This window comes from Garra rufa, chromosome 4, assembly GCF_049309525.1.
Source record: "Garra rufa chromosome 4, GarRuf1.0, whole genome shotgun sequence".
In the NCBI taxonomy this organism is placed as follows: domain Eukaryota; kingdom Metazoa; phylum Chordata; class Actinopteri; order Cypriniformes; family Cyprinidae; genus Garra; species Garra rufa.
Window position 1 is genome coordinate 33,706,569 of NC_133364.1, and position 24,418 is coordinate 33,730,986.

General features: G+C 36.0%; 2 protein-coding genes across 2 annotated transcripts in view; one reads left to right on the forward strand and one right to left on the reverse strand.

Annotated features, from left to right (window-relative positions):
* LOC141333915 (uncharacterized) overlaps window positions 1–24,211 on the reverse strand; it is a 41,288-nt gene extending 17,077 nt beyond the window's left edge. Inside the window, exon 1 of the mRNA XM_073839070.1 lies at window positions 24,063–24,211. Coding sequence (XP_073695171.1) covers window positions 24,063–24,147 — 85 coding nt within the window. The 5' untranslated portion in view covers window positions 24,148–24,211. The remainder of the gene's footprint in view (window positions 1–24,062) is intronic.
* Window positions 7,489–8,282, forward strand: LOC141333339 (uncharacterized). Its single transcript, XM_073838319.1, has one exon. It carries the CDS (start codon window positions 7,638–7,640, stop codon window positions 8,280–8,282), a length of 645 nt encoding a protein of 214 aa, XP_073694420.1. The 5' UTR covers window positions 7,489–7,637.
* Window positions 24,212–24,418: the final 207 nt, after the last annotated feature.

Below are 24,418 nucleotides of genomic sequence, written 5' to 3' on the forward strand. Positions count from 1 at the left end.
TTGCTCTTACTAATCATATATGTTGTTCTTGCTGCTTTTGTGCAATAGATGAATAACATTTTTTTTAAAGATATTTTATGTTTAGATATTTCTATATTGCGGGAGTCCCGCGAACAGTGGCGGTTCTAGACAAATTTGACTAGGGGGGCCAAGAAGGGGCCAGTGTTTAACCAGAGGGGCACATTAAAAAATGACAACAAGTGGTATTTAAAGATTATAAACTTTATTTTACTTTAAAATCATACAAACATTTTAGGGATGCTCATATTGACCGTTCACTGTTAACCGACAGTAAGAATTTTAACCGATTTTTACTATAAGTTAAACGGTTTAATTTTTTTTTACGTTTGCTGCATGGTGAAAGAAAAAAATAATGTTTACTCACGGGCGCGTGTCGACACGTGCAGTGCGGCTGTTTAGACATATTTTGATGAGTAAGCACCTGCTTTACCTTCTCTTAGTTTGTGTAACTGATGTAGTAGCCTATGTGCTGCACGATAGCAATGGCGATGTTGCGTTATCAGAGAGTGAATCCGTGAATAAATGAATTCAAATTCTGAATTAATTATAGTCTTAAAAGTGCGCGCTCCCCTTACAATCACTGGAAAGCTGTCACTCATACATTACTGTAGTTCATCGCAATCTCTCAAAGTTAATAAAAGGTAATAAAATCACATTTACACAGTACAATTAATCTCTTATTTACATCATGTCTACACTTTCTTTGTTTTAATGAGAGAGTTCTCAGAGGTGTAGAATTTCAGCAGAACTGAACCGGCACTTGATCATGAACTAACAATGAACAGCTGTATATTTTTTATTAACTAACGTTAACAAAGATTTTACAAAGCCATTTACAAACTTGATTTAATTATCAGTGTGAAAAACAAAAGTAACACGGTTATGCGCAAGAACAACAAGTCACTCACGAAATGAAATTGTTTTGCTTACCTTCGACTCTTGCAACAGGAGAAATAAATCGTAGCTCCTCTATCCAAGAGTAGTTCTAATTGTTGCTGCAGTGTTTGTGTGCGCCGCTCTAATTTACCCATGTAAGTAGAACGATGCGTCGCATTAGTTCCGCTTTTGGCGCTCGTGTGTAAAACCATAATTAATTAATTTTTTTATTTGGTCAGTAGGGGGGGCCACAGGGGTGGCCAAGGACATGTCTACAGGGGCACGGGCCTCCCTTGGCCTCCGTGTAGAACCGCCACTGCCCGCGAATCATTTTATTTTCCCGCATCCCGCACACACACACAAACACACACACACACACACACACACACACACACACACACACGAGTCTCTACCCGCCCGCACCAGCACATGCACTTGTCCATCAAGTTTTGTCCCGCGCCGCACTCTGTTGCGTTGGGTCCCGCGGGTTTGCAGGTCTCTATTTGCAAGTGCCGCTCTGCTGCTGGCTGCCGGGTGTCGACCAATCGGTGATGGTAATTTAATGATACCTCGTGCCAAACCCAGACCAATCACTGTTCCATTCGCGCCCCCCTCCCCTTCCCTTCTGTTCTCTGTGTTGTCGTGTGCTTTGTGTGTGATGACGGTGCTACTGGCAAATGTAACGCAAGTAACTAGCTCGGGAAAACTTTGTTACATGTAAAATTTGTTGTAAATTGATTATTAAATTGTTTAACCAAGGTTTATACATAAACTCCTTGACATAGTTCAAGATAAATCCTTTAATCTTACTACTCGAACTGTCCGTTTTAAATGATTGTTAAACAGTAAGCAATACTATGCAAAAGCGGCAGTCCTTCCGGTGCACATATGCTGCGTCCCAATTCGCATACTATCCGTCCTAAATAGTATTCGAAAATAGAATTAGTATGTCCCAAATCGTAGTATGTTCAAAAAAGTATTCCAAAGATTCCCGGATGGTCTACTACTTGACTTCAGAATTCGAAGTGCGGATCAATGCACACTCCAACGGCTAATATTGCCCACAACACATTGCGCGGTGAACGGAGGATTCGATTAGAACTACAAACACGCATAAAAAGTGTTAAAAAACTACAAACATGGAGGATATGCGCGACCAACGGACAGGTAGAGAAAGGAGTTTGAGTGATAAATAATCAGTGTGTAACCTGATAAAAAATATATTTTTTTAAATGTTATCCTCGTTATATTTCATGTGCAGCAACATTGTGAACTTTTATAATGATATGTTTGGTCATTAACGTTTAAATGCATAATTATGCAAACACGAGCAGAGTTCTCGGCATGAAAGACTCCTGAAAGAACGTGCCTCTTCATTTCTCTCTAATACGGTAGGAAATTAAATTAAACGAAATGTAGATAATGTTAACTGTGATGATTGACAGGGCAGTTTAAACAGTGAGAGGATTCAGGTAACTAAGCAACAGAGCGTCCGTCAAAAAAGCAGTTATGACGAAGTAGTATGTCCCAAAGCTCGCCTACTATTCTGCTACATACTCAAAAGTATGTACTTTTTCTTCACAAAAAGAGTACATACTTTTAGGGCGTAGTATAAGTAGGCGAATTGGGACGCAGCATTAGTGTCCGAATTCACTCACTCGTTTTCATTCACTCCTTCAACTGAACTGGACTAATGTAGGGAATAGTGAATAGGGATTAGGGGGTGATTTCGGATACAGCCTAAGTTCTTTGGCTTGTCTGAACGCTAGTTGGTGCTCCAGTATAATCGGTCCGCCGAATCCAATCCAGTGAGAAACGTTCCGCGGTGCAAAACTTAGTGCGATTAAAATGCGTTAAAAAAATTTAACGCGTTATTTTTGTGTAATTAATTAATCTAAATTAACGCGTTAAAGTCCCGGCCATAATATATATATATATATATATTTTTTTTTTTTTTATGGATAGCATTCAGTATCTTAAAACTGTTATTTAAAACAGAAATTTGCATTGTCATGTTGCAGTTCATTTTCATCTCCAGCTGGCTCCAAAACCTGAAAAAGTCCAAAAAGCTTTTCTTTGTGAAACACAATATTTCTTGCTGAATAAGTGTCACAATTTAAATCCTATATAAATGACCACTGACCATTTCTTCTGTTGTTTGTGAATTGTACACAATCTCCAGCATGCAGTAATGAGTAGCATTAGTTCAGAGAAATGCACTTATTGTTTTGCAAATATAAAGGATTATTCAAGAAACACTCCAATAAGACAAAGACACATTTGGTTTACTGCTTGTAGTCAAGTGTTACAGCTGAAAATATGTATAAAGTGTCTAAAGTTTATAAACATATAAAGAATCACACCCTTGGTCTCACGTATACAGCAGACTGTGAATTTCTGTGTTCTTTATCAAATCAAATCACTTTTATTGTCAAATCACCACAGCACCTTTGCCTAGGTGAGTGAAATTCTTGGGGGCGAGCTCCAGCCAATGTGTAGTTTGCATAGCCTTTGCAGAGCTTTGCGGTTGACAGCGATGCTGTTTCCAAAGCAGGCAGTGATGCAGCCAGTCAGGATGATTAAAAGATTTGACCTTTATTGTGGATATTTCTATACGTCTATTAATTATTCAACAAGACTTTACAGCTTGACACATCAGTAAAGGAACTGTTGATAGAAGATGAGAAGTATCCAAATGAACTGAGGGATCAAGAAGATGCATGTTAGATGAATCTGATCAGGAAGCAGGACCAGTTTAAAAAAAAAACACTCTGGGACTGATCAAACTGATACTTACAATTAAAAGAGTGCTTTTCTAACTACAAAAAAGAACAACCAAAAAAAAAAACACAGAAACAGAGACAATCTGAAAAACAGGAAGTCAGCATTCATTCAAAATGCCAGTGTAAGGCAATCCTTCTGCTGATCATTCAGAAATTAGCAACTAATAATAAATGAAAACGGTAGAAAATGACTGAGATTTCTTTGTTACCTCCTTATCTCTAACAAACCCAACACTTTCATATCCAATCAATGAATTTTGACAAAAAACTATTTCACATATTATCTTAAATAGTAATAGTAAGTGACAGCTTAGAAAAGAAAAAAGATCTTCAATATACAAAACTAAAAATAAGACCATAACAAATCATTAACACTCATTTATCATGCAGCTCAAACTATTATGGGTAGAATCTTTTTTTTTTTTCAAAGATCAGAAAGAGCTACATTGCAAAGTAAGGAATTTGTTTTAGCGACAGTTTCCAGTGCAGAAGAGAATACAGACAGAGCAAATATACTACTGAAGTGCAGACATACAGAGAAATACACAGCAATATCTAGAATCTGTTCTGATTCATCAACACAGTTTCACTGAAGATCCAATAAATGCATAAACCCAGGATAGAGCGTCTGAGTGAATGTGGTGTGGACTGTGTGGATGAGGCTCATTGTGTCAGAGACGCTGGAGAAGGACAGAGTTCACTCTCATCCACATACACTCCTATTCTATGGCTGGACACTACAGACAGTTCATTCCGTCTGTTATTATGAACAAATGAGCATCTAGAGGGAGAGCAGAACAAACTCCAGGATTGATCATTACGTCCAAACACACATTCATCACCATTTCCTTTCCTGCTGATGCTCTTATATGAGACTGATATCTCCACACCAAACATCCCACTCCACTCAATCTCCCAGTAACAGCGTCCACACACACTCTCTCTCTACAAAACACCTGAAGATTACATCCAAGTAACTTATTGTATAACCCAGCGTTTCTCAACTCCAGATACAAAATATGCGGTGGGTCGAGGACTGGAGTAGGGAAACGCTGGTATAACCAGACCATCACAAGCATGCAGCTGTTTACAGAATAATAGATAATCCAGATAATCCATCTGATTTATTACAGGTGATCTAATATGAACCAGAGCTCAGATCTGTTCGTCTTGACTGTGTTTATTTCACTCCTCTCCTCATTTCAGCCGCCTGCTCTTGCCTATATTTCAGTCGAGGCACATCTCAAACGAGATCAAAGGCTGATATCACATTATCACACTCACATGCTGTGTTGCTAATAAACATGATAACATTTCAGCTGTTTTTATATTAAAAAAAAAATGATGAATACCACATGGCTTTTCACACATGCGTCTCTCTTGTCTGTCTTTCTTTATCCAAAATTCATGCAGAAATTTACATGAACTTTTTTTTATAATGTGACTTTGTATATAGATCCTTTTTTACATTTATGGGGTTCTCCAAAAATTAAATAGTCATAGTTTTGTAAACTTCTATAGTGGTAAATGGAAACTGCCACAAATATGTTTTTTTGTCCTCATTTGCCTCAATAGCAAAATAAAGATAAAATCCCTGACAGTGTTTCAATGACTTTCCAAAAGAGAAATAAATACAAAAACAAACAAAAAAGCAAGAGATTGATTACAATCGTCAAAAGAGTGATAGATCAAATTTGCCATCACACCCTCTTTGTAACAGTTACAGCAGCATTAGTTTTATGTGAATTTAATGGAAATGTTTAATAACAGAAAGTATAGTGTATTAAATGTACATTAAATGAAAAAAAATCAATAAATAGACAAAAGTATTCCTAGATTTACTTTGTTAATAGCTTTGGAAAAGCATCATCATATGGGTTCGACACTCGATTCTATATACAACATTTCTATGATGTGTTTGTGATTCTAGAGAGAAGTGCAATGGGACTTTTATTTTGCTCTGATGATGTGACGTCTTTAAGACGCGCAGTGCTCCTCATCTGTTGTGATTCATCTGAAAAAGGTTTGTAGTTTTGTGTTTTTATATAATGCAAACGGTTACATCAATTAAAGCTTTTTTTCAATCTATGTAAAATAAATGCAATATTGTTAAATGTAACGTTGCAATGTTTTATTTAGTGATTTAGATACTTAGCGTTAGCCTTTAGTAACAGAGAGTGTGCCTCAGTTCGCTCTCTATATCATGAATCAATCGTGTGATGATAAGAAGTGATGAGAGAAACTGAGAATCCGAATCATTTGAATCAAATCATTTGTGAAATGATTCAGTGATTCGATTCAGCGGCACGCGGACTACAAACGACAACAACAAACACAAACGAGTGAATCACAACCGAGAATGATTTCATGAGACTGTAATATATTAGATATGAACAAAAAATTAAATACCAAATATAAATCAAGATAGCTTAAAATTGTAATCAAAATATGAACCTTTGGTGTAATTTGTATATATTTTATAAATGTCTATTAACTCTCTGAATGTCTTACTAGTGCACTGACTAGTGCATTGACAAGCAGATAGAGATTTAGTTTGCATTGATTTTTCTTTCTATTAATTATTCTCATCGTAAACAGGACAAAGTGTTCAAACACACAGAAAAACTCCTGGTGAAGCGACTGAGATCCACGTGACACACTATTATAAAGATGGTGTTTATTAAAGAGGAGCGTGAAGACATGAAGATTGAAGAAACATTCAGAGTCAAACTAGAAGATACTGAGGAACAAACAGGTTGGTTTTTATTCTCAAAGCTGGACTGACTCATTTGATCCTTATTAAAATGTCCAGCTCTACAGGAGAAAAAAAAAAAAAAAAATTGTGTAACATTTAACACAGTATCTACTTTTGATTAGAAAACAATGAAAGCGGTATCTGATAAAACACTTTATTTTGCTTGAAGCAAACAATGACACTTCAGTTTTTAACTTGACATTTTTTTTAACTGTAAGTGATTTTTTCTGCTATCATCAAAAGTGTGATATAAAATGTAAATAGCACTGAATGTTCATTACAACAAGCAATAAATAATCATGTTTCAGAAACACCAGCTTGTTAATTGAAGATGCAGGACAGCCACCTAGTAATGCATTACAATAGTCCAGTCTAGATGAATGCATGAAATAACTGTTCTGCATCAGAAACAGGTAACATGTTCCATAATAGTTATTCATTTTGTATTTTAAATATGAAATGATGTTACATGTACTCTGTTACTCTCCAACTCTTTAGCCAAACAATAAAATAGAAACCGAAAAACAATCATCGTAACTTCTGTGGGTTTAATTAGAAGATTTACTTAAAAGCTGCTTTTAAATTCTCTAGCGTGAAGATAAATATGACAGATCGTGTGTTTTTTTAAAGGAGCTAAAGTTTTTTTATAACTATATGGTAGTTATGATAAAAGCACAACAATATATTATGTTACAATTAATTGTTTTTAATTATAGCTATAATTAATGGCTAAAATTGGAAGGAAATGCATTAAATAGAGACAGATCAGTAGCAGTATTTGTATCGATGAGACTGGTCTTCATTAACAATTGGCCATTTGGTGGGAAGATGCCAATAAGCCCCATATTTTAAATCTACAATCTTTATGTTGTTTTACATTCCATTTACATTTTTTAATTTGGAGTATTAATGTGAAATTGTTTATTGCCAAATAGTTTTTAATTGATTGCCAGCACTAGTCTAAATGTTTTGATGTCTGTTGCTTTGTGCCATTAAACTGCTGTTAACTTTTTTCATTTTTCACCTCAGACCTGATGGCACTGAAAGAGGAGAGTCAAGAACTCAATGAAACAGAAGAGAACGATCAAAATGAGAAACATGATTTCAAAACTGAAGAAAAATCAATTAGTTGCTCACAGAATAAAAGGTCTTCATCACTAGAAATAAATAAAAAAACACAAACTACAAACCTTATTTCTAACATGAGAATTCACACTGGAGAGAGACCTTACAGCTGCCAACAGTGTGGAAAGAGCTTTACGCATAAACATAACCTTACTGTCCACATGAGAACTCACACTGGAGAGAAGCCTTTCATCTGCAAACTGTGTGGGAATAGTTTTACACGGAAACAATACCTTAATATCCACATGAGAATTCACACCGGAGAGAAACCTTACTCCTGCAAACAGTGTGGGAAGAGTTTCTCACAAAAAGGAGTTCTTAAGACTCACATGAAAATTCACACCGAAAAGAAGCCGTTCATATGTCCTCAGTGCGGAAAGAGTTTTACGCATAAAAATAACCTTACTGTCCACATGAAAATTCACACTGGAGAGAAACCTTTTACTTGCCCTCAGTGTGGAAAGACTTTCACATATAAAGCAAGTCTTAACATTCACTTGAGCATTCACACTGGAGAGAAACCTTTCACCTGCTCTCAGTGTGGAAAGAGTTTCACGCATAAAGTAACCCTTAAGATTCACATGAGAGTTCACACTGGAGAGAAACCGTACAAGTGTCTTCAGTGTGAGAAGAGTTTCACATGTCAAAGCAACATGAAACGTCATTTGCAAACTCATTCTAGGAAGAAACTGCCGTTTTCTTCAATGCAAGAAGAGGTTTAGAAAGAGTGATTTCTACAATCATCTATCATTTATTTTGAAATAACGAGAGTGTAACGAGAAAAAAGCTGTGTGAAATCAAGGCTGTTCACACCGGAGCTGAATGCGGGCTACATCTGATCACCTTCATGCATCCTTCAGTTTTATGCTATTCCATGGGGTTTTTCTTTCTTTTTTTTTTAGTTTTTGTACTTCTGAGGCCATACCTGACCATCGGCTTTACTGTAGTTTCAAATATTGAGTGATTACAGTGGATTCCCTCAAATTTTGACCATGTAGAGACAATTACTCAATTCTCTGAATCAAAATATTAGTCAAACTTTCACCTTGCTGGGAAAAGCAAAGCAACTGGAAGATTATAAATGAATTGACATCAACTCACAAAATGACTTGTTCGCATTGATTTTAAGTGTATTTTAGCTTTTTGTTTAGTTGATCTCAATTTAATGTTGTAATATCTGTTTAAATTAATGGACTTTATCAGGAGAGGCATGGAAATATTATACAAGTTTTTTTTTTTTTTTTTTTATCTCCACAGTTCACTCTTAGTTGTGCCTCCAGTAGCCTGTATGTAACAGTAGATATATGTTTCCTTTCTAATTCATTTGCTACAATAAACAATATTCAGCAGTTGGCCTTCAATCATTTCCTTGTTAATTATACATGAAAGAATGTATTATATATATATATATATATATATATATATACTTTTTAACCATACACTGCTCACACAGTGGGTAAAACTCTTCACTCTTTGCTCTTTCAAAGTCACACACATTACTTTAAGAACCTATCAGTTCTCATCATGTGGTCCACTTTTTGTTTAACTTATAGCCTTATATCATTTTTACCTTCATGACTGTGTATATGCAATGAGATGGGAATTAAACGAAAGTTTTTTTAACAAAGGGTGATCCAGACAGGCAAGCAGGGGAACATACATCGAACACAATGTAAAGACATTTTAGACCCGTCGAAAAGGAAGGGACAAGCAGGAACTTAAATACACAGGATAATTAAACTCAGTCCATAAATGTGACATAACTCCCGGAAGGCGTGTCTCGCGTCTCAACAATCAACCGGGGAGGGGCCATTGTTGATCAGGAAGCTCAGAAAGTCATGCATATCATGGAGCTCAGGAAGCCATATCGGAGCAGACAGTTCAGGAGGCCATGGTGGAGCAGACAGTTTAGAAAAAAAACATGCAAATTCTATTATAAATCAAACCATGAAGAAAAATGTATCTAATTTGTTTTTATTTTACTGAAAATGAAGAAAAATAAATATATTACGCTGTTCAAAAAATAGCAGTGTCTGCATTTTACTTTACAAAGTCAAACATTTACTGAATAAACTGAACAAATCTTGTAGATTTAGCTTTCTTGTGAATCACTGAACTTATATTTAGATGCATGACCAGACCTGCTTCACTTCTGTGTTGCACAGAGTCGATTAACTTCCGGCACCTGTGAACAGTTTTTCCAGCGCAGAACGATTGTGTTACACACCACAATTCTGCTGCATTTCTTTGGTTTTGCTTCAGAAAACACATACATGAAACAATTAAACCTAAATATAAAAAAACTCACATTAAAGCATTTATATAAAATCAAGGGCCTCATTTATAAAGACTTGCGTAGAAACCATCCTTGATTTTATCTAAGAACTTTTCTGATTTGATCGTAAGAGCGATTCAGAGAAAACGAACGTACCACGAAATCCATGCGTACGCCAGTCATTCGGTTATAAATCACAAATGATCGTGGAATTGTGTGCAGCTGAATGTTCCGCCATCGAAACGCCCCTGCTTAATTAATTAACATATAAAATGAGCTCATTCCTAAAGCAAAAACTCTGTGACAATGGCAAGTAAAAAGGAGCGCAAGAAATCAAATTATAGTGAGGCTGATCTATCTGCAATACCAGGCATTACCACAAGGAAACGGTCGTACGCCAAGCTGGAATCTGACGTGGAGATAAGTACTTTTCCACGTCAAAGACGGTTTTTATAAATCTGTACTTTGACGTGGATTTGATCGTATGAACACTCTAAGATCAAATCAGTGCGTAAGAAAGTTTTATAAATGAGGCCCCAGAAATCGTGATCGCCAGGTCCTTTGAATATAAGTGGTCGCCGCCAACTTTTAATTTAGTCACGATAAGTCGAGTGTCGAGCAGGAAGGAACTTAAGGAACGGAAATAAACTACCGGTGCTTTTTCTGAGTTCTCAATGACTACAATTACATGCGCACGAATAACGCGATTATTTCCAATAGTCAGAGTAAAGACTTAATCGCATTATGATGTTTACATGTCAAGAGCAAAGCTCTTCACTCCGGTTTACATGGAATTTCCATTATTCTTATTATTCCTATTGTCCATCAGTGAATTGCATCATGTTCATGTCGGGCAATGTCCGCAACATAAACTCCGCCAAAAGTGTGTTGCCTTCTTTGCCTCCATCGTTTCTAATCTGCAGGCAGGCGCCAGAATATTTTCTCTAACGGGGGGCTAGACCAATATGTGGGGGTGCTAAGTAATAATCAGTATTCATGACGTCAAAGTTACTTAATGAAGAAATTGTGTTTTACACACCACATTGAACAAAAGTACAGTTTTAAATTATATTTAAAATTATATTTAAAAATTATATTAAATTATATTTTAAAACTGCCTTTAAAATTAGATTTAAATCTGACACAAAATAATAGGCTTATTCATCAAAATAGAGACAAACTTAATACAAGTGACCAGAGCCCTGCATTTCAGCCCGAGTCCGACGGGCAGCAACGAGCGCGCCTTCAGAGCATTTTCAAGAGTTCCGCAAATGCGATATCAAGCGCACATAAAAGGCTAAACATTGCCACAAAGCACCGGTAAAAGTAATTACCATTAATGTGTAGAGATGAAATAAGGAGATTGAATTATTAATAAACTGCTGAGTCAGTGTCGCAAAGATTAAGTTGATGATCCTGATTCCGTACATTTCCGCGCCTTTAGAAATGCATCCGTTACGGATTGCATAATAAAAGAGTTTTTGTTTTCGATTCAAATGATCTCGTTTTAAAGTAGTTATTCAAAGCATTATATTTATCTTGTCTCTAATGCACGTAGGCTATTCGCTGAGTGTCGGTTCATGTGAAGCTCGATCCTGTTCCTGACCAAGAGAGCCCATCCTCTTCGTTTTCTTTATAGTAAAAGCACAACATCAAGTTGATATTGTTTGTGAGTGCACACAAATAAACGTAGACCCTTTACAGTTACGAATAATGTATTATTCTTACCTTTACGAGCAAAAAAGTCGGCGTATTTTAAGATGTTTGCAATACAACATGTCCTGTAAAGCGCGCGGTAGTCTCCACTCTCCGCACAAACGATAGGATATGAGTCTAACAGCGCACATCTATAGGTTTAATGTTTAAACTAACATTTAAATATGCTTGAACTGTTTAATATTTATTGATTATATTTTAGGCAAGTAGCCATGATTTAAGAAGGCTAAATTGATTAAGCATAACAACTCATGTTCTGCCGCTGGTCGCTTGGTCTTTGAAAAAATAAAATAAAATAATATTTAACGGGGGAAAAAAAATTCTCCAAATGTTTTTCTAAATTAACTATTCGTAAAAAACCTAAACGAAAAATAATAACATTGCTATTAGGCCTATATATAAAACTGAACTATTTCAATAGCTGAAAAGTAGCATAAGCTGTTTTGGGAGAAGTGGAAAAAAAGGAAGGACTCAGGTCAGAGTCAGTCCAGACTCTTACCAAGAATTCTAATAAGATGTCAGCCATTTAGGGCTCTACACAAGAAAACGAAAAAACCTTCGCATAAGGAAAAAGACAAAGGAAAGGAAAGGAAAGGAAAGGAAAGGAAAGGAAAGGAAAGACTCCAAAACTGGACAGCACCATGCGCTCCCTGAGTCTGGATTGCGCGCTCAACGTTAACACAATTCATATAAATGCGTAATCAGAACTGTGCATACTTTACATTTAAATTAAACATTAAACGAATTAACACCACATCATATCAATCTTAGTGATGTTTTAATGAATTAAATGTAGCCTAAACTGCGCTCACATGACGCATGTTGCAGATTATTGTGACAGATGACCTATGTGCAAACAGCACGGGACAGCACTCTTCTATCTCAGCTGCTTGGCTAGCCCCCCTAGCCCCTGTGTAGCGCTGTCCCTGTCTGCAGGTACGTGGCATGTCTTCGTGTAAAGTCACGAGCACATGCGCACTCTGGTCAAAGCAGCAATACTGCGATTAAGGTGTTTACATGCCTGTATATTTCGATTAAAATCGTCGTGCGCCACCTATATTAATCCGATTATGCTTGCTGCGATTATGAGCTTAATCGCATTATTATAATCGAAGTACTGCGTTTACATGAGGAAAAGTTTAATCGCAATATTGCCAAAATCTCATCATAATCGCATTAAGAGGGTCCATGTAAACGCGCTCAATGTCTCGTTTTAAATGTCAGGGCCCTTGGAAGTCTACCAATGAAGTGTGGAGCTACTTTGTGCCTCGTAAATGGCGTAAAACAGTGATTTATTTACATGGCTACTTCGATGCCCCATTGACTCTCATTGACAACCTGTTGTGAGCATCGGCTAACTGACCCCAGATTTCGGACTGCTGGACAAAAACCGAGATGAGATATGCAAGGTACGTTCACACTCGGTGTCATGATTCAATACACTTTAGGTCAAAATCACAGGACTTCTCCTTTAAGGGAATTAATTAATTTTAATATAAATCATGGTCGCACCACATGACATTTTTTAAGGCTGCGGCCAGTTCATCGAGCTGAAAAAAAACAATAAAATCACTTAATTTAAAATTGTAATATGAATTTAACATTCTTAACATTCTTGTTGTTTGAACAACTACAAAATATATTATTAGTTTTTGCATTTTAAAATTTGCTTGTTGAAAATCCTTATACGTCAATGACCCACTAATATAAATTTTTTTCCCAGCTGTAAGTATGAAATATTTTTTATGATGAGACAAATCTAATGACTCAGTATCCCCTAATATCCAAACTCTAGGATCATAACTGAAAATCAACTAATGTTTAAAGACTTATAAAAAGTCTTTTGTATGTTTTTTTTTTTCTGTAGTATACTTTATTTTAGTACACTAAAAATGTATTTAAGTGTAACTGGTATTTAGTATACTTTTTTTCAAGTGTACTAAAGTCCTACTGAAGTATAAACATACTTTTAATTAGTATATTTATAGTTTATAACCATCACACTTTTATTTAACAAAAAAAATAACAATGTACCTAAAATGTATTTGCAGGTATTTAAGTGTATTTTCATTGCATTTAAGTATATTTTTGTCCACCTGGGAGATCAAGACTAAGGTTCTCAACTACTTTAATGACAAGTATACTGATCCTGAAAGAGATGAGCTACTCACCATGACTGCCTTTCTGGACCCAATATTCAAGAAAATGTACATGTCCACTGAGAAGCTGGAGGACATTAAGGTAAGAGCTGCGCTGGTAGAATCATCTCTTGCAGAGGATCAACCTGAAAGAGAGAGAGAAGCAGTCACTACTCCACTACCATCAGCCAAGAAACTCAAGAAGAGCCTTGGTAGCTCCTTCAAGAAGACCAGCAGTGCATCTTCCTCACGTTCACAGAAGCAGATCATTGAGCAAAAGCTGAACAGCTGCATTCTGGTAATGGCACCAGACAGTGAGACTGATAGTTTGGAGTGGTGGCGATTTCATGGATCTAATTTCCCATGTGTGAGTTGTCTGGTAAAGTACTTATGCATCCCTGCCACAAGTTTGCTCTCTGAGAGGACCTTCAGCACTTGGGGCAATGTCATCACATTTAGCAGGACAGGACTGAAGCCAGAAATGGTCAACAGGTTGATGGTTGAGGCTGGAAAAGTTTACTTTGTAAAGCTTACAGTGTATCATATACAGTGTAACATATTTAAGTTTGTATTAATGAACTTATTTTTTCTGTGTAATCTGCTTTATCTCCTATGTACTATACAGTATTTTATTTAATTTGACATAATATAACACTTTAGGCCTACCTCATATTACAGGTTTGAAACTGTTTTACTGTTTGGAGAAAAACTAATTAAAAAAGATTTGATTGAAACCATTATAGTGTTTCATATTTTTGAGTTTGTAATTACAAGTTCAATAACCTTCCATGTAGCAAAATATAAAAATGTATACCGTTGATAAACAACATAAAACCAGACAAGGGCATTTTAATAAAACTGCTAACGTTACAGAAGCAGGGAATATATACGTGCATGAGTTATTTTATTTAATCTGTCATTATAATGTTTCGTTTTTTGACCTAAAACACACTGGTGGTGTTGATGACCTGCATTCAAGCTTTCAGTAGGCTTAAATAGATAACCGTTTAAATCACATTTAGTTCACAAACAACTGACATTTTTGACCTAAACATGATTTCCAGTTTCAATAATCCTAAAACTCGACATTAGTTACTTACTTTTCGCAGTATCGGTCGCGCGCGCACGCGCTCACAAGATCTCCCGGTTCTCACGAGTGAATTCAGTTGAGACTCGCTCTAAACGGCTCATTTGAATCAGTGAGTTATCGACCCGAGAACAGCTGCGATCGGATCAGTCCAATTCGTGAATGAATCGTTTGGTGGGATTTGCGAACCGATTTAACAGGTTCATTGAAAAGAATCATTTTGTTCATAATTCAGACACCGCTTCTGCGTCTCGGACCACGCGCTTTATGAGGAGTAACGGTATGTTTTATGAAATGTAGTGAACTAAAAGTAAAAGTTACTCAAAATAAAACCAGTAAAGTACAGATACTTGAAAAATGTACTTAAGTTACTGTCCACCACTGGTAGTGACGTTTAATTTATTTTATTTAAGTCACTCTCACTGTGATATTCGTGTGAATAGATAGATGTCGGGTTATATTTCATACATTAACGACTCCACGGTTTTAGAGTCATATCAGTTATTAGGTGCGTTCGACTTCATGCAGCGCTGCGCAGACCGATCGGCGGCTGACTTGAAGTAGTGCATGCCGGTTAGAAATTTTGTCCGACTTGAACCGGCGCCGACGCCACGTGATGTTCACGTGTGGCATCAAAGTAACGCGAGAGCGTTTCGAGAACAGCCGGCTTGCTCAGCCAACGCAACATTTCAGATGGGACTGCGCCAGGCTGTGATGACGTCACAGCTTCTCATGATTGGCCACATTCACCACATGACGATGATCACACGTGTTTCGTGCATAACAAATCAATTTGCATGCCATTTCGTAAATAGTTTACGATCTTTTGACTGCAGTACATTTTTTCCCTTAAATTCTTTATATTGGATTTGTGCATAAGTTTATTATTGTACTTTTTTCATAACCTTTCAGACCACTTATAGTATTCAGCTGCATATTTAAGTAATATTTTTTATGGAATAACTAAAATGTCACAGACATTTAATCTAATGTGGTCAACATTGATTGATGCTGAAATCTGTAGTTGCTGCTTTACTTGCATGTGCTGCATTTCTTCCAACAAAAAAAGGTATTTCTATAGCTTCCAGTTAATCTGCAATAAAGTAGGCAAACGCCACGTGATCTGCCATGTTTGAGGGAGCAACGAGGTCTCCAACTTGTCCGACTTGACGGCTCCTTTTTCAGCTCCTCCCCGACTGCTTTCGGCTAATCTCGCCGATCGGTCTGCGCAGCGCAGCATGAGCTCGAACGCACCTATTAAATGCGGTGCCAGTCTCGAGCATTCATTTGGCCATTCACGTATCGCGAGACTTGCCTTTTAAAAGTAAACAGTTCTGTTCTGTTTACAAACATCACCTGGAGACCGCAGAAATTCTGTTGACAAACGCAAATCTTGAATACGCTATTGAATATCTTATGAAAGTTGTTTATGTTGTTATGTGAAAGTTGAATGTTTAGTCAAAAGACGGATTTCACGAGTGAAATTATCTGCTGACAATCTTCATTTCTGAAAGCACAGTTGTGAAGAAGAGTCTGAACGTAGTCTCCGGACCATACAGAGTCTACACAGCGAGCTGAACTGCACACAGAGAAACACCCTGTGCCAATTTGATAAATCTGCACCCGATATTATGTCTTTAAGACTATCGTCCATCTCTGAGAAGGGTGCAGAGAGCCATTTGAGCCTCCAAAGTGTCACGGAGGCTTCTGTGGAGAAGAGCTCGAAAGGTGAGATTGAAATTATGTTTGAAACTTCAACTGTGATTGACACAGACCTCACAAATTCAGGAAAACAAGATAAAATAGATGGTTTAGAGTGGGGCTAGGAGTTATATATCTGTTGTGTTCCTGTTATATTTGCTTTAGCATTAGAGAACGTAGCATTCGATGTCTGCTGGTAGTGGTCAACTTATGCTTTAGTCAATTTTAAAATGTAGTAAATATTATACATTGACTAATGTAGGCCTATCTGTTTGGAAAATGTCAATAAAAAGTTATGCTAATTACCTTGTATTTTAATAGTATTATATATACAGGTAGGTGCCAAGGCAAATAAAATGTTCAAGTTTTACTTCATGAAAATCACCTTGGGTCATATTTGTCGCTCATAGTATTTTTTAGTAATTGTTTTTCCTACTTTAAGAACAACATACAAGCTGGAGGAAGAAGAAAACCATGCCCTCCTTCTTCAGGAAAATATGTACGGCTGTGAAGCTCCCCTTCTGCTGCTCCCAGGACACAGTGGAGTCTCAACCAGAGCTGGACATCTCTACACCAGACGTCAATTTGTCCATCTCTAAAGAGAGTGTGGAGAGCCTGGAACTGTTGAGCCTCAGCAGCCAGGATATGCTGTGCTTTAGCGTAGGCACGAGCATCATTAAGAGAGGAACTGTGGACATCCTGGACGTGTGGAACGATGACCATCTCTCCAGCTCTGATAGCTACCAAGAGGAGAGTAGCTTTGTACTTCCAGGTGAACTTCCTGTTGAGTCAGTGGATGCTTCAGCTTGCCTGAGACTAAAGGCACTGTCCAACGTAGATGACTCTACACCCAACGTCATCTCTAAGGACAGTATGGAGAGGCTGCGATTGGAGGTTTCAGGTGAGAAAAAAAAATGCATTACAAACAGTGACATTCATGTAGGTATAACAGTAAACTGTCAACTAATTATTTAATCCAATGTCAGAGAATATCTCTAATAGTTGTGTTATCAAATTGGTTGATTTTAGTTCCACAAAAGGCCACAGAAGAGCCTAAGAAAGGGAAAGGAGTCCGCTCTTTCTTCAGGAGAGTGTGGAAGGCTGTCAAGCGTCCTTTCCGCTCCAAGAATAAAGTGGAGCCTATTGTGCCTCCTCAGCCAGAGCTGGATGATCCTGAGCCGTCACCTGCCCCAGAGTCCTTAGACTTCGTCCCAACTAATGGTAAGTCTGTGATCATTATAACAAGATCAATTTGATTGAAGCAAAAAATTGTTTTTAATTATGTTTATATAAATATACTTAAAATTAAGTTGGTTTACAGCTAGCTTGAAACTACTGTCTCATGAACATGTCTTATTTTGTCTATATTAATATGGTTTATTGTCACAAGGCACCAGTTGTATAAATTAAAACTGTATTAAGAATTAACTAAAATGCAGTTTGTCAAATGTAAAGTGTTTATGCAAATGACTTTGTAAGTTATTACAAATCTTGAAGACGAAAACAGAAGAATTTGTTATACTACTTTAAGCATTTTATGCCACTTCAAAGGGTCTCGCATGCTTATATGTTCTCATGTTTTTGTGTGTTTTTTTCAGAATCCATTCGCTCCCGCTACAGAGTGAAAAAGATTATTGGACGAGGAGGCTATGGCAAGGTCTATGAGGGCATCCGAATTTCTGATGGCAAGAAGGTAGACAAACATTTTGCTCTTACTGTACATTAAAATCTGTATCCACTGTGTTTTTAAAGCACCTACATATAGTTTAATACTTAAATACTCAATTCTTCGTGGTCAAGGTAAGGTCAGGTGTTCAATATGCTCATCTGTGTTTTTGCAGGTTGCCATCAAACGTATTCGCAAGACTCCACAGGATCAGTATCTTCAAATTGTAAGTTGGCAAAACATAATATGTGTTTAGTTGTTTAAGAGCTGATTATTGTAGATTAAGCAGGAAAAACCTATGACTCTTAACATTTAAAATGAAGCATGTTTTACCAAACTAACCTTTTGTGGCATCTTTTCTCTAGCCTGGGTATCCGAAACCTCTCATTACAGAAGTTGCACTGCTTCTAATGATGAAGGAAGAGCCCGTAAGCCCTCACTCCATCCAGCTCTACGAGTGGTTTGAGCATCCCCGAAAATTCACACTCATCATGGAGTTTCCAGATCCCTGCGAGAGCTTGCTGGACTTCATCAACAACAATCCTCCAATGAGTGAGACAACAGCGCGGGTCATCATGCGTCAGGCTGTGCAAGCGGTCCAGCACTGCGTTGAACATGGTGTTTTTCATAACGATATTCATCCAGAGAATATCCTGTTGAGAAAACACACCTTGGAGCTCAAGTTGATCGACTTTGGCTGCGGTCATCTACTTGACAGGACAGGCTACAACTGCACGAAATACAGAGGTGAGTTGGCATTTAGTGTAACAGAGAGTGGAAACCAGCATGTAGTGATTTATTGATCATGAGATGTTTTAAAGTATTGCTAAATGCTGAAAATGTCTTGCTCACAGGAATAAACGGTTACATTCCACCTGAGCTCTTCATCTATGGCAAATTCTACTGCGTCCAAACAAACGTCTGGGCTCTTGGAGTCTTGCTGTATGAGATGATGAACAGGTGTCCTCCATTTCGTGACAGAAACCAAGTCATGGAAGCCGACGTCAGATTTGTCAACCCAGATTTATCTGAAGGTGAGAGAATAGCATTGATGCACACATACAGCCTTTGCACAGAATGAACAAACACTGGTGGAGAGCATAGTACAACACAAAGCTGTTTTCATACATGCCAACATTAGTGTCACATGATCATGACTAAGCGGCTCTCTCCTGAAAACAGAATGCCGTGATCTGATTCTTCAGTGTCTAACCCGTGATCTAACTGAACGGCCGGTCATCGAAGAGATCTTGCAGCATGACTGGTTTGAAACAGTGGATCTAAAATGAAGAGAGTCAGAGGTGAGACATTTGTCATCTTCAATATATAATATACATTTCAAATATGATTAGTGAAGTGAGTTAATTTGAGCAATCTTGTTGTACTATAATAAATGATGAGAGGAAAAAGACTTGAGTAAAAGACAGTCAGTGTGAAGAATGCTCTGCCTTTTTCTTTGCCAGGGTTGGACATACAGCATCCAGTGAAAAAGCAGATTGGATTGACACATGCTGACGGGAAACTCAGGCCTCTCAAGTAAGCCAGAACTACAGCAGAACTAGAGCCTGTCCACGTTCTTACAGCCCCGTCTGAAAAAGAGCAGAAGAATCAGAGCATGTCAGAGCCTATGGCCTAGTGGTTAGCGCACTGACAAATAGAGCTGCTGCGCTTGCGGCCGATCTGGGTTCGAATCTCAATCCCACACCCCCCTCTTGACCCAACACTTTCCTGTCAGTCTCCACTGTCCTGTCATCTAAAAAGGCAAAAAAAAAAAAGTTTTGTTTTAAAAGATTAAATTAGTTTTTAAAAACAAAAGTATATATATATAAAGTATATCTAATAGATATGTATAAAAATACAAATAAACTGAGTATATTATTAAAATTATAATTTAATAAAAATTATATTAATTTTAAAAGCTTAGTTTTAGTTTAGTTTTAAAAACTTATTTTTAAAATGTTTTATTAGGAAGCAGTAAAATATATATAAATAAATGTAAAAAATCTAAAACAAATATATAAAACTTATTACAAATTATATCTAAAAAAATGTAAAAAAAAGAAAAAAAAAAAAAAAGAAAAAAAACTGATTATATAATAAAAATTATAATTTAATAAAAAATTATTAGTTTTAAAAGCATGGTTTTAGTTTTAAAATAAATGGTTTATTAGGAAGCTATAAAAATTTAGATATTTAAAGATTTTTAAAAAATTATATAAAACAAAAAAAAGTTAAAAATATAAAAATGTATGAAAAATTATAACAAAAAGTATACAAAAAATTTGAAAAATATATAAAAAATAAACTGAGTATATAATAAAAATTAGAATTTAATAAAACTTATTTTTAAAAGTATGATTTCAGTTTTAAAATAAATGTTTTATTAGGAAGCTATACAAATATTTCTAATAAAAATACAAAACAATAATACAAATAAACAGAGTATATAATAAAAAATTAATAAATATTGTATTAGTATTGTATAAAAGTATTATTGTAGCTTAGTTTTAAAATAAATGCTTTATTAGGGAGCAATAAAAATATAATGTATAAAAAATTATATAAAAAAATAAATATCTAGTAAAAATATAAAAAATACAATTAAACTGCTCATGTAATAAAAATGATAATTTAATAAAAAATTATATTAGTTTTAAAAGCTCAGTTTTAGTTTAGTTTTAAAGCTTATTTTTAAACACTTGTTTTTAAAAGCATGGTTGTAGCTTAGTTTTAAAATAAACGTTTTATTAGGAAGCAATAAAAAAGAAAGAATGTATAGAAAAATGATGTCTAATAAAAAATAATACAAATAATATATATAATATATAATGAAATATAATAATAATTATATAATTATATATAATTACATATATAAATATAATAAAATTTGAAAAAAAAAATTAGTTTTAAAAGCATGATTGTAGCTTAGTTTTAAAATAAATGTTTTATTAGAAAGGAGTAAAAAATGTAAAGATGTATGGAAAAATTATACAAAAATTATATCTAATAAAATTATATAAAAAATAAACTGAATATATAATAAAAATGATCATTTAATAAAAAATTATTAGTTTTAAAAGCATGGTTTTAGTTTTAAAAGAAATGTTTATTAGGAAGCTATAAAAAAATATATATTTAAAAAGATTATAACAAATTATATAAAACAAAAAAATATATATATCTAATAAAAATGCAAAACAATAATAAAAATAAAATGAGTATATAATAAAAAAAATAATAAATATTGTATTAGTATTGTTGTCACAATCTGGCGAGGTTGAGGAGTGGATATGGAGGAGGAGAACCGGAGTAGATGAATATAACAAGTTTATTAAATAAAACACTGAAATTAATTACAAACAAACAAAAACCAGGAGCATAAATGGAGAACATGTAACATCAATCGACGGACAGCGGGGAGTGATCACAAACAGACTTAAATACACAGAAACATGGGCGTGGTAACAAACAAGATAACGAGATGACGAGGGGGAAATACAAATATGGGCAAGACTAAACCAAAAGGACTAAACCAAATGAACTAGAAACATGGGGGGAAAAACACTTGGAAAACATGACAGAACAGGACAAAACACAGACATGATCCTGACAATTGTATGGTTGTGGCTTAGTTTTGAAATAAATGTTTTATTATGTGACTATCATGTGATTCTTATGATGTCAACAGGAGTTGCATTCAATTTCAACCACATAATGTAAAAATAGTTTGGGTATAAACACTTATTGCCAACAGTAGCAATAAAAACAAAAGTATCTTAACACTTGTACGTATTGTAACGCTTATCCTCTTCTGCCAGGAGGACAACTGGCGACAACTGCACGTGTAAAAAAGTATTTATCATTGAATCATTCATTCAGGAGATTGCAATGGTGAAACAAGTCTTTATTAATTGAGAAAATTTTTGATCGAATATATATTTTATAGCATTGTTTTTTAAAGAAACAAGTATGCAAACTTAGTATGTTTCCTTAATATCTGCAAGCATATTATTCTATGTATTTTTATTAGTACTGACAAAATTAGCAGGTGATTATCTTTTCCAGTTTAACAGTGTTCAAAATATTTAACGCAGGGGCAGGGCTAAGGTTGGCCACCCCACTTGTCTTTTTGTTTACTCACTCGCTTTCCTGAAAAGTGTGACTGACGCGATGCAGAAGACAGACTTTATATCTCATTTCTGCTCGTTTTGTTGAACCTTTGCATTTCAGTCGTGACAAATAGACAAACGTGCCGCTCTGTCTTGGTGCTTTGAAAATGAAACAATTTTCTAAATCCACAGTACAAAAATTAAGCTTCTGCTTTTGGGACAGTGAGAGGAGCAGCAATTTGGGTTCACACTGGACAACTGAACCAAGTGTGAAAGCACCCTTAGAGTCACATCAGTTGATGAATATGATTGCCAATCCCAAACATTATTTGGCCACTCACTCACACACACACTCCCATTGGAGACTTGCCTTTTAAAAGCTAAACAGTTCTTTACTGTTTAAAAATTGCACATTGAGACTCCTTCATTGTGATCTATTATGCAGTACGCGTTTCATTTCAATGATGTCCACTCAAGCCCACATGTAAGCAAACATCGCAGAATGGTTCTGAGGGTTTATAGTAGGAGTATCATCTGTGACAGTGACAGACATGAATCTTGTGAACGAGTGATTCAGAGTTTCATTTGAGAGTTAGTCCAGCTTCAGTCTAAAGAGACAGCACGAGTGAAATCCTCTTCATATCTGAGAGCACAGTGTGCAGACCATACACGAGTCTAAACATAGTGTGCAGACTTTACAGAAACACAAATTTGATAAATCAAGACTGGACTTTGTCTTCAACATTATCGTCCATCTCTGAGGAGAGTGTAGAGAGCCAGTTGAGCCGCGACACTCAGAGTGTCATGGAGAAGAGCTCAACAGGTGAAATTAAAATCATGTAGTTAATAAAATTAATAGTTTTAGGTAATGATGATAGCCCTGGGTCATAGTTGTTGCTAATAGTATTTTCTCTTTGTTTTTCTTAGTTTCAGAAAGACACACAAGCTGGAAGATGATCATGGCTTGTTTCTTTAAGAAAGTATGTAAGGCTGCAAAGCTCTCCTTCTGCTGCTCCCAGCACACAATAGACCCACAGTTAGACAACTCTACACCAGACGTCAACTTGTTCATCCCTGAGGACGGTGTGGAGAGACTGGAATTGAGTGGAGCCGCTTGTGCCTCCTCAGCCAGAGCTGGATGATCCTGAGCCGTCACCTGTCCCAGAGTCCTTAGACTTTGTCCCAACCAATGGTAAGCTTATGATCATAATAACAACAACAAGATACATTTTACTGAAGCAAAAATTTGTTTTCAATTAAGTTTATTTAATTTAGCTAGCTGGCACCATCTCTTGAACATGTCAACAGCGCGGGTCATCATGCGTCAGGCTGTGCAAGCAGTCCACACTGCGTTGAACATGGTGTTTTTCATAATGATTTTAATCCAAATAATATCTTATTGAGAAAACACACTTTGGAGCTCAAGTTGATAGACTTTGGCTGCGGTCAGCTACTTAGTAGTAATGGCTACAATCACAGGCATTATAGAGGTGAGCTGGCAGTTTGTGTAACAGAGTGTGGAAACCAGCATGTAGTGATTTATTGATCATGTGATGCTCCTAAGTATTGCTAAATGCTGAAAATGTGAGACAGTGTAACTGAATAGGAAACTACAAATTTTGCTGTTGTATATCTTCAGCTCTTGATCAGAAATGTACATTTAAAACATGTGTAGTAAACCAAGTTCATTTTTGTTATTTTATACTGTAAATATGATATGTTTGTGCAAAGAAAATTACAGTAACATTTTATGACATTCATTATAAATATCGTTCATTTTTGGATCAAATGAGTGTGAATGAAAACCAACCTGTTTGTTCCTCAGTATCTGCATGTTTGACTGTGAATGTTTCTTCAATCTTAAGGTCTTCAGTCTCCTCTTTAATAAATGCCATCTTTTTAATAGTGTGTCACGATCTCGCAGTTGCTTCAGCAGGAGTTTTTCTGTGTGTTTGGACACTTTGTCCTGTTTAAAATGAAAATAATTCACAAATAAAAAAAGCATACATGAAAACTTAATCTCTAAGTGTGTCCCAATCAGCTCCTTAGAACAGTAATGAGTGCACTGGTAAGGGAGTCAGTCAGAGTAATAACCCAGCTGGCATTTTAACGTGGAGTCAGCGTTGAATCAACGTCACTACGTCAGGTGTCAGTGTTGGATAACCA

Excerpts from the sequence above, each read along its gene's own strand:
- LOC141333339 (XM_073838319.1), top strand. The coding sequence starts at position 7,638 with ATGAGAATTCACACTGGAGAGAGACCTTACAGCTGCCAACAGTGTGGA.